Genomic DNA, 14,764 nt, shown 5'->3' with positions numbered 1-14,764 from the left:
CTGGTCAATGTCTTATTTTATGACTTTGATTTTGATTAATTCTTTGAAAGCCTTCCCCACTTTAAGATTATATTATGATTTCTTCTAGTACTCTTATGTTTTCATCTTTTAAAGTCCAAATCCTTGATCCAGCTGGAATTTATTTTAGTGTAAGGAATATAGATAGATTTCCAACTTAATTTTTTTCCCCGAGAAAGGCATGGGTTTTGGATCTTGGCACTTTTACTCAGATATATATTTAATTTTACTCATACATATATTTAATTTTCTTACATCACTGGTCATCTTTGTAGGTATAGCCCTCCCAACCATATTGACCCTGCAGCTGCAACCACCACCCTGCTCCCCTGAGTCTCCCTTCCATGCTCCCCTGATCACTCCAGCTCCTCCCTTGCTGCATGCTCTAAGATGGATGGTTGGCCCACAAGCTTTGTCCTTTTCCTTTTTCTGGAACCTCATCATTTTCTGGGGTGAGGGCCTGCACTCCCGGCCCACAGCAGACCAGACTGCTCAGATCCCTGGAGCCAATGGGAGGCAGGTAGCGAGGCAGAGCCATTCGGGAGCCTCTTGGAATGCGGGTGTGTGGAGTGGTTCTCTGGGTTCCTTGATTCGGGAGCTTCCTGTGATAGAGACTGCCCTGTTTTGTCCAGATCAGCGTAGTTTCTGGGTTCCGTGCCTCCTCATTCATACGGATTGTCCATCCGTTCCGATGACTGTCATATGCTGCTGCTGCTTAGTCTTATAATCCTGACTTTGGGAACCCTGCTCCCTGGTAGTGTCAGTGGAGAAGTTCCCTGGTGAAGACAGAGTCCAGCAGTGCTTGGTCCACCTCCTTTCATGGTTTCCAGTCCTGCCTTCAGTCCCCCGTCATACCTCTGATGTTTTCTTCTCCCGGTTGGAAACAGAGGAAGCCTCACTCATGTTGCATGTGTCTCTGGGCCAGGGGTTTTATTCAGTTATAATTTTGAACAAATTAACTTCTCTGAGCCTCAATTTCCTTATCTGTATACTGAGAAGAATGATAATGCCTACCTAATAAGGCTGTTGACAAGGTGAAATAAGACCATATATGGAAAACATTTATTATGCTTCCAGACACACAGTAAGTGTTTGAAGCATGGTCCAAATACCCAGGAACCTGGAAACACGTAGTGTGTTCTGGCAAAGGGGGAAGTTCTAGGTGGCTATGACACAGGTGCCACCTTGGAATTCATTGGTATGTGACTTAGGATGAGTCACTTCATCACCTAAACCCCCCGATTCCTCACCTGCATAGTGAATGATAAAACCAGCTTATGGGACTGTTGGCAGGTCCAGATTTGATCATATCTGTGAATGCGTTTTTTCAATGGTAAAGGGCCATAGAAAAATGCTGGAGACCTTGGTCTGGTGGACGAGAGTAGCCACAGCACAGGTGGGTGTTCATTATCCATGGCCAAGGAGAATAGTTAACTCGCAATAACATGAAATTAGCAGCTCATGTAAAGCAAACGAGCTTGCAGCATTTGCTTATAGTAATGTTTAGTAATTGCCTTCTAGTAATTAAACAATAATGAGCTTCCTGAGACAGAACCTTGTTAGAGTGAAAGATGGGTCAGATGCTTTCAATTCAGTGTAAACTTCTTGAACACAGCAGTGGGGCATGCAAGTGTAAGTGTCTTGGTGAAGCATGTCCTTCCCACAGGGGCTATGGGGGCAGTGGACATATAGAGCACGGCCCCCTTCACCAGGCAGATGCAGGAGAGGAACCTGGAGGAAGGCTCGTCCGGAAGAAGCTCACTGTGCTCTGACTCTTGTCAGAGGCTGAAAAAAAATCATTACTACATTTTTTTTTTTCATTACTACATTTTTTAAAAGGATACTACTTTTTTAAGTTATCTTACTTGACTCTCAAACAACTTGATGGTTATAGATTCTATTATCATCCCCATTTTATGAACAAGGAAACTTTTTATAGCTGTTTAGCAGCCCAGGTCTCTTGTTTTCATTGCCCATGCTACCTAATGCTGCTCTGGGAAGGGGCTGGGAAACCTGTTCACCTGCCCCCTCGGTGTACAGACCAAGGCTCAAGGTTAGTTTTTTGGTTTTTTTTTAGATTTATTTATTTATGATTACAAGAACTGGGGTACAGGCCAGAGGCACAGGAGGTTGAGAGGATTCACCAGAGACAGAGCAGGGAACAGAACAGGCAGATAGACCGAAGTACACTGCTGAGGGGAGCAGCGGGCGAGTCAGGAGAGGTCTGCTGCGCCATGTGGGTAGCTCCCTGGCTGATGATCGAACTCGTGCTGCAGAGGCTGCGACAGGTTCACAGCGCTGTGCTCAACCCCTCAGGCTCAAGGTTTTTAATCAAGGATGAGTTTCCCAAATGTAATTTTCTTGGGCATATTGCTGGAAGTCAGAAGGTGGGGCAGGCATCTGGCTTCTGTTCACCAGAAACTTTGACTTTACCTGTTACACTGAGCTTCAAAAGAGGGAAGAGAAAGTGTTCTGATGGACAATAGTGATTGGAGTTATTTTTTTAAACATCACTTTGATAAGTGGCTTATGTTGCTAAAATCACACTGCTTAGCACTGTTTTTTCTTTCTTTTTTTGCTTTTTAAGCTCTCCATAGTGTATCTTGTTTCCTGTAACCTTTCCTGTAACATTTTTTCTTTTTCTCACCTTTTTTTCCTTTTTCAAATCTTTTGCATATATCCATTCATTTACAGCTCTTGTGGTGATCATATATGGGATCTTACTTATTCATCTGAGTGGTATTCCTGTTCGAACACAGTGTCTGCTACGTAGCTACATGAATGAATGATGGCTGAATTTTGGGAGTGCTGTGCAAGGGAGCAGCCTGTGGGTCTAGCTCCTAGAAGAGGCTGGGGCTGGGAGGCAGTGTGAGGAACAGTGCCCATTTGGTCTAGAATCATTGTGTCCCCCTTGAGGAGGAGGGAGAGTCGCGAATAATACTCTTCCAATGGACCTGGAGTTGCATTCAGCTGACCCTCAATCCTCAAGACAGGTATAGCAACACTATCGACCACTAGGCAATTGTATCCTGTTTCAGAAGAAGCTGGGCTTTGGAGTCAGATGGATCGAGGTTTGAATCCTGGTCCTAAGAATAATCAGCTGTGTGACTTTAGGATACCTTCTTTGTGTCTCAGTTTTCTTGCCCTTCCTCACTCAATTCATCAGCTCTTTCTTAAGTTCCTATTATGATCCAGGCACTGTGGGAGGGACTGCAGGCTACGTTCAAGCTGCTGGGTTTGAATCCCAGCTCCACCAGTTAAGTGGAACGCCCACCTCAGTGGGACCTCAGTGACCTCTCATTTAACTCTCTTGTGCTTCAGTAGCCTCATCTGTCAGCTAGTAGTGTTCACCTCCGAGGAGTGTCATGAGGGTTAATAAATCAGTTAATTATACAGGATGAGATGATGAAGATGACAAGGACAATGGTAGGAAGGGTTAGGATCTGGACTCAACCGAAGAGGCTTCATCCGTTTCGTGTTGCTCCAGGTTTTGTGTGTGTGTGGGACAGAGGTGCTGAGGAATGGGGTGGGAATGTGGGCGAGATATAAATAACTACGGCAGAGCGTGGTGAGTATTACCGTAGGCGAGGACGACAGTCTTGCAGCAGTGTGTAGCTGGAGGCCCAACCTTTCTTGCAGGCCAGAGAAGCTTACTTGAGAGAGTGATGTTTAAGCAAAATTGAAAGGAGGAATAAAGCTGGGCAGGACCGTGAAGTGAGGTTGTGTTCCGTGTTGTGGGCAGGAAGACCGTGTACAGGAAAGTCCAGAGAGGGGAACGGTCCATGTAGTTAAGGAATGGCAGAAATCCACTGAGCTTGGAGTCACCCTGTACCCTTGCTGGTTATCCCTTTTTCTCTTCCTTCAGAGTCCACTGGGCTTGTTCTGTCTACAACTTTGAAATGAGCTCGGATGCTGATTTGAACTGTTATTTAACCTGTTAGTTAGCTTTGCTTCATGTTGGTTTTGAGAACAGAGACTGTCTCACGCCTGTGCTTCCTATGGTGGAGAGCACGGGAATAGGGTGTGTGTGCATAGAGGATTTGCTTTCCCAGGGCAAGGCTTTGTGGGTACCAAGACTCTGGTGCAGTTTTTTTTTTTAAATCTTCACAGTTGTTCTCTGACAAGGACAGAGCAGGTAGTGTTCCTTTCAGTACGACAGGAGAAACTAAGACCTGCATGTAATGTGCCCACTGATTAGTTCTCTAATTCTATGGAGTAGAATTTACTAAGGGTAAGTGTACCTCAGCCTAGGAAAATAGAGCTGAAAAATGGATCCCTTCTCTTGAGGGTGAAGCAGACATTTGACCAAATAGTTGTATACAGCAAGTGAAGCTTTAGGACAGAGGAATAGTGTTTAAATTTATTTAGGGAGCATCAATGAAAAAATCAGAGAGAGAGAGAGAGAGAGAGATGCATGCATTGGACCCTACCTGAAAGATGAACTTCATGCCAGGGAAGAGAGTGGGGGAGAGCACCACAGGCGGAGGCGATGACACGTGTACACTGCAGCGCAAGGAAGTGGAAGGACAGGTACTTGGGCAGGTGCCACCATACCAGCATGACTGGCAGCAGGTGGATGCCGTGGGCTTGTGGTAGAAGGGACCGGGGCCATACCTCCCACTGGAAAGAGCTTAAGACCCCATGATCTGCAGGAGACAGAAAGGCTCCTCTTGGGTCCTTCTTCATTGACCCTTCCAGGCCGCGCCCTTCCTTCCCAGCGGCACACACAGTGTAGCCATAAACCAAGCTTTGCATAGGCTCTCCTTGGTCACTGTCTCCTCGCACTGCCAGCTTGTCTGCATATAGATTTCTGTGTTAAAGGAAAACAGATTTGATCACATGAGCAACCTGTGACCTGACTTCTTGGAAGAATAAAGGTTACCAGGTGAAAGGACACCTGTGTCATTTATTCCCTACACTGTGGGGTAACTGGGAAGGAGTAAAGTCCTCCTCTGACTGGACACCTGTGGTTCTCCCTCACTGGCAGGGTCACCAGAGGGAAACATTAAATTGTTCCTTGAAAGTTGTGGTGTATATACACCATGGAATACTATCAGCAATGAAAAAAGATAAACTCATGCCATTTGCAGCAACGTGGATGGAGCTAGAAGGAATTATACTCAGTGAAATAAGCCAGAAGGAAAAAGAAAAATACCGGATGGTTCCACTTATAGCAGGAATAAAGGGGAACCAAATAGGACACTAGGGGGAAAAAGAATCACAATACAAAACAAAAACAAACAGCCAATTATAAGCCAGAGACATCCTGCAGGGGAGGAGGAGGGAGAGGGATCAGAGGGAGGCAGGGAGGAGCACAGGGGACTGAGGTGATGGTGCACGGGTGCCTTGGGGAAGGAAACTCTATGGGGACTGCACCTGAGGGGGTGGGGGGAAGCAAATATTGTTTAAAAATGAACAACGATATAAAATATATATAAATTAAAACAATTGCTTCTTGAATGAGTCAGACCCACTGTTCCTGAGCAGATGGGGCCAGGGCAGCTCGAGCTCTGTGGGCAAGTCTGACCAGGCCCCTCTCATTCCTGTCTGTGCTTGCCTTGCAGCTGTGTAAATGAGTATGGAAGATTATGATTTCCTGTTTAAAATTGTTTTAATTGGCAATGCCGGTGTGGGGAAGACGTGCCTAGTCCGACGGTTCACTCAGGTAAGAGAACTCAGACGCGCAGATGGTTGCTCTGGCCTGCACGGTTAGGGGAGCCTGCTGAGGGGGGTGACTGGTCCAGCACCAGCCTCTGGGCTGCTTGTCTTTAACCTACTCTGAAAGGGCTTTGTAGCCCAGACTAGCTTTCTTTAACCCCTGAAAAGAGTGCCTGACTCCTTGGGTCGCCACCCACTGTCTTGTTAAATGCAGGGGGAGAGTGGTTCTGCTTCCAGTGTGGTGTGATAAATAGATTATTAGATAAAAGATAGGTTATTAGTTACTAATCAAAAGATAGAAACAAGTGAATGGGGATATTAAACTAGACCAAAATATTATTTTTTTAAAATGCAATTTAAATACAAATTAAACCAAACTCCCCACCAATCCCATCTCATGTCTTCCCAGGAAACTGAGTAAATCATTTTGGTTAAGAGCCAAACAGGCTGGTTTTTCTAAATCTACTAGATGGGAATGAAATGAGAACAGTGAAAGACTATTTGAACTAAGTTGAATTTCCCCCCCGAGTTGAGTCCTTATTATATGATCTAAGTACAGGTTCCCTCTGCGGCTGTGCTTTTGAGAATTATTGCCAGAGCTTAGACACCTGGTTTAATATAGAAATGAGTGGGAAATCATAATGAAGTTGGCTGACTTTTGTGTTTTCCCTGGAAAAAATAGGGATGATATCCCTTTCAGGATTATTATGCATAGGGCCTTCCCGGAGGCGCAGTGGGTTGAGCGCAGTGCTGTGAAGCTGTCCGCAGCCTCTGCAGCGCAGGTTCAGTTCCGGGCTGGCCAGGGAGAAATCCACATGGTGCGTCAGACCTCTCCTGTCTTGCCCTCTGCTCCCCTCAGCAGTGCCTTCGGACTGTCTGCCTGTTCTGTTCCCCACTCTGTCTCTGGTGAATCCTCTCACCCTCTCACGCCTGTACCCCAGGTCTTGTATAAATAAATAAATCTTTAAAAAAAATTTAAAAAAGCATTATTATGCATAATCTTGGCATCTTCGTAAAGTGCTAATTGGGAAAGGTGAGACGGGCACCTTCTGTAAACAGCATAGGGCAGCCCGGGAAGGGCACTGGCTGGAGAGTCCAGACACAGGGTCTGACCCCAGCTCTGCCCTGGCTCATCCTAAGAGCCCGGGCAAGTAACCCGCTGCCGGCCTAACTGTCTCTCTGCCCCCCACAAAGGGTCTGGTGATCCCCATGGCCCTTTCCAGCTCTGACCATCTAGAGCTGTGGAGAATGGAGAGGCAGGTTTGATAATATAAACAGCTTTTGGGCAGAGTCACCTTTGGAAATGCCAGGGTTTTTGCCACAATAAATGAGCAAAATGGAATGTGGGCTTTTTCCTAAACTTTGGCCTGGTGAAATCAAAAATAATAAGCTAGCTTGCATCTGGACTCAATTAACAACCCTGGTGTGATACTGGGAACTCCAACAGGTTTTACTTCCACCAAACATAAGTCCGCTTTTCTGCTTTTGATAGGAGGAAGAGACTGCAGAAATGTAGGGGAGTTTTGAGCCCCTTTATCAAAAATTCCTGTGGGTTGGCTAAGCTGGGTAAAAGGGTCATTTGTATGGTGAAGGACAGAATTGGACTTCTAGTGGGTTCAGTTAATGCAGTGTATACAGATGTGAATTTCTAATGATGTACACCTGAAACTTTTCTAATGTTATAATGCAGTGTTACTCCAGTAAATATTATGAAATACCATTTAATAAATGTTAAATATTATTTTAAAAGATAAGAAATATACTACAAAAAAAGTCCCTTGACCTTGAAAGATTCCTTAGAGATTATTCAACACACTCTTTTCATTCCACTGAGGAAAAACTCAGGTCTAGAGGAACAAAATGACTTCTTGGCTTCTCCCATCATACCAGTGGCAAAGCCAAGGTTGGAGCACCTGTCTCCTGATACCGGCATGATCACTTTACCCTCTAATGTTCTGCGTTCTAAGCTCAGATGCCATAGGAATTTGACTTTTCTTGTTAAAAGCATATTCCCTGTTGTTAAAAGTGAAAAATGCTTCTATTTTCAAACACTAATTTTCACCAACAAGTACACTACTGCTGGTCTTTCTTTCTGTCTACTTTTTACCCTTCCCAGCTCTTCAACCCCCCACAAAGTTCATATTTCACAGGCCAAATTATGTTTGTTTTGGTTATTTAGTAGAAAGTTAAAATGAACTAGATTCAGCTGTTTTTGAGGCACAGGGGTTTGGGGAACAAAACAATAGGGGAGACATGGGGAAGGATTTGTTTTATTTTTTGGCATTTGTTAGACTGTAAAACAGCTGGAGCTTTCAACTCAAAGCTTGGCAGCCTTGTGCTTGAGCCAAACCAAAATAGAGGAAAATTGATTCAATATTTTTAAGTAAAGTTATGAATGTTTATATTTACATCTTTTGCAGACATGCAGGGGAACATTTTCTGTTGGTTTGAAGCTCAGCCATTTAATTTCATACTTTAATTAAAGAGCTCTCTTGCTAGGAATGGACTTAATTAAACATGCCCCAATCTTAGCCGCCGCAGCTAATAAAGTCCATTTCACCTTATTTTCTGAAATTCTGGAATAGAAGTGATGAGGGAAGAAAAGTAGGTTCTTTCTCAATAGAATACCTCCCTATTTTCAACTCCTCCACTAAGCTTACCAGAAAAATTATGTAACGGTAATTACATTATCCGTACAGTTTTCTTAAATCCTATCTTTGTAGTTTGGCTTTTAGCTTAAGGAAAGCTTTTTTTTATTGTTTTGAAATGCTTCTATTATCCTCCACCTCATTGAATTTTAGGTCCAGAGAGGGAGACTGGTTTGCTTGAAGTCACAACAGTGATCCTGAGCCTGCTGCCTCCCTGTTAAGTGCTATTTCTACTCTGTTTTCTCTCCAAAGGGCTATTTTCACTGATGACCTTGGCATCATTGACCCTGATCTCACATAATTATATATGTTGGGTACATTGTACTCAAGGAAATAGTTATCACATACAGGGCAGAGGAAATTAAAAATCTCCATCTTGTTCATGGTTCACTTCCTGAGTGCTTGGTTTTTGTTTTTTGTTTTCATATTGATTGTCTACCACTGTAACTTTTCTTGCTCTAGACTGATAAGATTTATTTATTTATGCATACAAGTGCTGGGGTACAGACCAGAGGTGTGGGGGTGAGAGGATTCACCAGAGACAGAGTGGGGAGCAGAACTGTTGGCTCTACTGAAACACACTGCTGAGGGGAACTCGGGCGAGACAGGAGAGGTCTGCTGCGCCATGTGGGCAGCTCCCTGGCCGGAGATCAAAGTCGTGCTGCAGAGACTGCAGACAGATTCATAGGTTGCGTCTTAACCCCTTGCACCCCTGATAAATAGTTTTAGTCTTCCTCGGTTTTACTTTTCAGGCCATCCATTTCGTCCTTACCCTAACAATGTAGGGTAACTCCATGATCTTAATCATCTACTTGTATCTGATTTTTCTGTTTTGTTCTTTGAAATTGGACCTTCCTCCTTTCCTAGTTCTCTCCTTTCCCTCACTGTCTTCCTCCTCTTTCTTCACACCCCCTTTCCTTTCTTCTTCTTTCAACATTTCTCTTCTACTTTCTCCCTCTTTTCTCCTCCCCTCAAAGCAAGCATGCCTAATTAAACAGGTTCCCCAGGACTCTAAGCAGAGTTCATCAACCAAAGCAAAGAACTGGGAACTGACGGTGATGGTGGAGAAGGTGGAGAATTTAATTTAATTCAAAAATTTGCTTAATTGTTATTTTTTATTATTTATTTTTTAGGGTCTTTTCCCCCCAGGTCAAGGAGCCACAATTGGAGTTGACTTTATGATTAAGACAGTGGAGATTAATGGTGAAAAAGTGAAGGTAAGATGCGAAGTATCCAAAAAGATTTTCATGGTGCTGGGTAAAAGGAAGTGATATTTCCTAACATGCACTCATTCTCATTGGAATCTACATTGGAAAGACTATACCAAATCCTAGCAGCTTATCACCAAACAGAATACTTCTGCCCCTTGGTGGGGGCAGGAGGAGCTTATGGATGGTGAGCAGGAAGACCTAAAGCAAGTATGTCCTGGCTACTGTCATGCCAGATGGGGTGAAACAACAGAGAACTTTCTTTTTGGATCTACCTAGTTGGGCCAATAAGCAGTGCCACCTCTTCCAAGCAGTGGACACAGGAGAGAGCTGCTGACTCCTGCATCTGCTCCCCTCATATCATGCAAACGAAGTGAAATGAAACAGGTTTCCCGTGGCACTAACTAGAGTTCTTTTTTCTACCAGTTAGCTGAGCCAATGGAAGGGGCTGGTAGTGATGGTGGAGCGGGCAGAGAATTTAATTTAATTGAAAGATTTGCTTAGTTACTAGTTTCTATTCCATTTACTCACATCAATCACTTATTGAGTTATTCTGTCTCCATCATGCTCCTGTGCCTAGGCAGGGAGAGATAGTAAATGAGGGGGCCAGGGAGGGCATGGTCTCATCCTCCCCTGGTTAGCGCTGTCTGGTTAGTTTGGTATCTGTCAAGACTGTGGTGTGTGGAGTAACAGGAGACCAGAGGTAGTGCTGACCAAGTACTTGCTGTGCGTCGGTCCCTCTGCTCCATGCCTTTACACGTGTCATCACATTGAACTTAATCCTTACTGAAAATCCTATGAGGTAAGAGGTAAATTATCTTCATTTTATAGGTTTCAGAGATGTGAATGACTGATTTATCCACAGTTAGGAAGGAAGAGAGGCAGGAGCTGAGCCCATTTTGTGAGTTAATGTATCCCACTGCCTCTCTGGGGCCTTCCCTGTCTTGAAAAAGGAAATGAAGCACAGTTGGCCTGCCACCTTGGAGCAGGGAACAGATAAAGGTGATGGGAGGAAATCTGAAGCAAGACTAAGTTATAGGAGAAGAGAATAGAGAATCTGGTCTTAAGCCCTGAGCTCTACCTGTCCCTCATTCTTTTTTTTTTTTTTAAAGATTTATTTATTTATACAAGAGCTGGGGTACAGGCCAGATGCGCGGGAGGGTGACGAATTCACCAGAAACAGAGTGGGAACAGAACAGGCAGACTGACGAAGTACACTGCTGAGGGGAGCAGCGGGCGCGGCAGGAGAGGTCTGCGCGCCATGTGGGACCCTTGCTGGCGGCCGGGGATGGAACTGGCACTGCAGAATCTGTGGGCAGCTTCGCAGCCCAGTGCTCAACCGCTGCACCGCCAGGGGAGGCCCTGTCCCTCATTCTTAATGAGATTCCTCTCTCAGATCTCTGAGAGCTGAGTTCTATGGAAAGAAGCAATAACTGTGGCATCAGCAACATGCTGAACACTGGAATCAGCTTCAGCTGGATCCCTCCCTAAGCATTCCAAGTTTGAGGTCATGTGTCAGTTGCATCCTTCCTCCATATGCACCCGTGTGCCTGCCTTCAAATGCCTTGGGAAGGGCAGAGGAGCTCAGTGGCACAGTTGTGGCACTATATAGATACAGAGAGTGTTTAGGAGAAAGTTTCTAAACAGAAACTTTAGAACAGAAACTCTCCCTGTATCTCTCAGCACTAACATCTCACTGGCCCCTTATGATAAAGACTGAGAGCTGGGGGCACTGGAAAATTCCGGGTTTGAAATCCATGCAAATGCAAACCAAAAAGCTCAGAAAATAGTGCATTTTCTGAGGTGAGAGAAAGGAAGTAGGGTGTTGCTAGGAAGGATAGAGGAATATGCACTCAAGAGGAATTGGCAGGAAGAGCCCTTTGTTCTAGTAGTAGAGGCGGTCATCTCCCCAGGAGCTGAGTAAATATATCTATTCCTCCAGGCAATTTGCTTCCAAATATTCGGACTGCTTGTGTATGAACACATATATGTGTGAGTTCATTCCTTTGGTCAGAAAATGTTAATGCCTCCCATGTGCCAGGCACTGAGAAGGAATAGGGATGAGAAAGAACCTGGTCCCCAGTGTTGAAGATCAGACTTATTTCTCTTTTCTGACTCCCCAAGTTTTGATATTACCTTTATTCCATTTTCTGCAAGCCATAAACCCATTTCTAAATGCTTATTACACTCTGGTGCAATCACGAGACCACAGCCTCCCTAAGAGCAAGGCTTGCGTCTTACACATCTTGAATCAAGCTCAGTTCCTGTCCCTATCATCTCTTTATCTGTAATAAGTGAGAGTTGGCTGGTCTCCCAAATCCTGTTCTAGTTAATTGGCCATATATGTAGAATCCAGATATAAAATGACCCTTCTCAACTATGTTAATTCAATGGCCTCATTAACACTTGGACGCAAAGAGTCATTTTCTTAGTCTTAATGGAAAAGGGCAGAGCTGCCCATGTCTCATTAAGGAAATAGTTGTCTTAGTGTTGTCCTGGTCTTTAGCATTTACTGACTGTTCTTTTCTGATGATCCCTGTCTTTTTGATAGTAGATTGCATTTTTTTTTTCTCAGAACTCTAATGAGTCAATGGAAAAGAGAATTTACTGGTGGTTTGTTCAGAATCCTGCCTTGCAAGTAGCAGGACAGGACCAGACCCAGAATCTTTCTCCTGACTTCTCATCACCTCTCTCAGCCTCCCCTAGAAGTCTAATTCTTTGCAGGATGATGCGTAGGGAATCAAAGGCAATAGATTCTTATAGCTTTGAAAATTTAATACCAAATAAGTAAAAGCAAAAGTGAGGGATTTGGGCATATGTAGAATTTTCATCTGTTCATTGATACTGTTTGATGTATCACAAATTAATGGGTAAAAGCAAAACTCTTAAGTTCAGTTTATGTTTTAACCCTAGAAGATTAATTATAATAGAAATAGAAGATTTTCCAGATTTCCCTCTAATGAAGTCTATGTTGCATAGATGGGAAAGTCTTAAGTGGATATACATATATTTGTTCATTTGACTATCCATCCATTCCTCCATCTATCCTTTGTTGTAGCAGATGCTTTTTGTTTTGGTAAAGCATCTTTGTTCTTTAGGAACTTCCTGTTACCTAGCACAAACATTTTAACTGTGAAATCGTCTTTAATACCTAAATAATCATTTAACCAAAATTAATCCTTCATGATTTCACAGTCTTTATTAGCCATTCAAATATGCCTGCCACTTAACATGTGCTGTCTTTGGAAGGCACTGGAGGCGTAAAGTTAAATAAGAGACTGCCCTTCTTATAGAGGGAAAGGGAGGATAGAGTAGGAACAGAGGGAGGAGGCAGGGTGGTTTATGGTGGAGGGCTGTGGGTGCTTGGATGGTGAGGGAGGGATGCTACCATACATTGAAGAGGTGTTGTGTAGTCTTGTAAAACAATGTCACCTCAATAAAGGAAAAAGAGAGAGACAGCCCTTACCCTCAAAGAACTCAGTATAGCAAAGAAACACACTAGTAAACCAATCATTGCAATACACAGGTACAACACCGAGGCACTAGAAATATCACTGGTGATATAATAAAACCTTAGAGAACATTGCAGCCTCTTGCTGGAGTTGAGAGAGCTTAGAAAGCCCAGGGCTGTGGTGCTGAGAACATATTGATGGGCATGGCATGTGACTAAAACTAAGAGACACTCTCTCCTGCTGTTTCCTCTTTAATAGAACATCTCATATTTTATTGTGGTTAGTCAACTATGTGGTTGGCTCCCTTTGAACTGTGAGCTAAGTTTTATTCATCTTTGTACCCTCCATGTGCCTAGCATAGTGCTTTGCATATGTTAATGACCTACATGTTCTAAAAAGGATCAAATGAATGACAGAGTGCAAGGTGAAACCAAGCTGAAATGATAAAGGCAGTAGCATAAGAATATCCTTAGGAATCAAATATAAAACCAGAACTAGATACCACCCCACCCCCTCATGAGAAAAAAGTGTGCATCTTGACAAGGCCATAAATCATATTGTAGAAAATATTTCAGTGGTTTTCATTCTTAAAGCTGTTCTCAGGGTGTGCTAATCCTAAGAACATACTGATTTCTAATGACTGATACTATTAAATTCAATCGCAAGTGTTTTTAGAGGCTTGGTGTTACATTAAAACAATAGTCTGTTGTTCTAAGGCACATCCTGGCAGAGGGGCACCATGCCCCTAGATTTGAGGCAGAGAAGAGGATGGCTTTTGTCAAGCAAAAGCCTTAACATCTGTATAGTTGCCTTCAGCAGACACAGACTTTCATGTGTATTATCAAAGAGCAGCTGTGGCTTCAGATCAAAGGAGCGTCTGTGTGCCCGATTGCAGGTCATGACCGTGGGCGGGTCACTCTCCAGTCTGCGCCACTAAACTGGTATGAGCAGAGGGTGACACCAAGTGACTCATGCTCTGTTGTTCCAGATACATAGTACATCAACCTCGGGAGGCAAAGGGAGCACGGAGGTGTGTGTTGAGATCTTCACTGCCTATGAGAAGTTGAGTCCTAGCTTTGTGAGCACTCAGTTAGGACATGGACTTGCTCATGAATGAGGAGAGGCAGAAACTTGACTTCCTCACCAAGTTGCTATAAGGATAAAGGAGACTATCTGTAAATACTTGAACACTTACTATTTATCAGATGCTTTATTTAGTGCAGGAGATTCTGTGAGTAAAATGGACCCACTTTCCCTGCCTGAAACGTTCAGTCTAGGAAGGAAAAGAGCTTTTAAAAAATCACTACAGGGCCTCCCTGGTGGCAGAAGGGTTAAGACGCAGCACTACGAAGCTATCCCCAGCCACTGCAGCACAAGTTTGATCCCCGGCCAGAGAGCAACCCACATGGCGCAGCAGACCTCTCATGACTCACCCGCTGCTCCCCTCAGCAGTGTATTTCATTTGATCTGCCTGTTTTGTTCCCCACTGTTCTGGTGAATCCTCTCACCCCCATACCTCTGGCCTGTACCCCAGCTCTTGTATGCATAAATAAATAAATCTTTAAAAAAATCACTACAATAGTTTAAAAAAGTATTACAGTCTTTATTAAAATATATATTTGGATCCTCTCTGGTGGCCTAGATGTTAAGTATCAGTGCTGTCATTGTTATAGCCTGAGTTCAATCCCCAGCCAGGGAGCTAACCAACATATGGTGCAGCAGACCTTTCCTGTCTCATCCTCTGCTCCCCTAAGGATTGTATTGGGTAGATCCAGCTGTT

General features: G+C 43.8%; 1 protein-coding gene across 4 annotated transcripts in view; it reads left to right on the top strand.

Annotated features, from left to right (window-relative positions):
- RAB30 (RAB30, member RAS oncogene family) overlaps nt 1–14,764 on the top strand; it is a 122,529-nt gene that overhangs the window by 93,423 nt on the left and 14,342 nt on the right. For 3 of the 4 annotated variants that reach the window (XM_037523054.2, XM_037523052.2, XM_054699568.1), the window contains 2 exons: nt 5,583–5,683; nt 9,458–9,541. In XM_037523054.2, coding sequence (XP_037378951.1) covers nt 5,591–5,683; nt 9,458–9,541 — 177 coding nt within the window. In that variant the 5' untranslated portion in view covers nt 5,583–5,590. Of the gene's footprint in view, nt 1–4,299; nt 4,549–5,582; nt 5,684–9,457; nt 9,542–14,764 lie in introns of those variants that run through there. The other variant, XM_037523055.2, reaches the window with a different exon arrangement.

Source organism: Talpa occidentalis, unplaced genomic scaffold (assembly GCF_014898055.3).
Source record: "Talpa occidentalis isolate TD23 unplaced genomic scaffold, MPIMG_talOcc4v2.1 talOcc4.3, whole genome shotgun sequence".
Classification (NCBI taxonomy): domain Eukaryota; kingdom Metazoa; phylum Chordata; class Mammalia; order Eulipotyphla; family Talpidae; genus Talpa; species Talpa occidentalis.
Note: the sequence above shows the minus strand (reverse complement) of the source record. Positions and strands in the feature narration are given on the sequence as shown.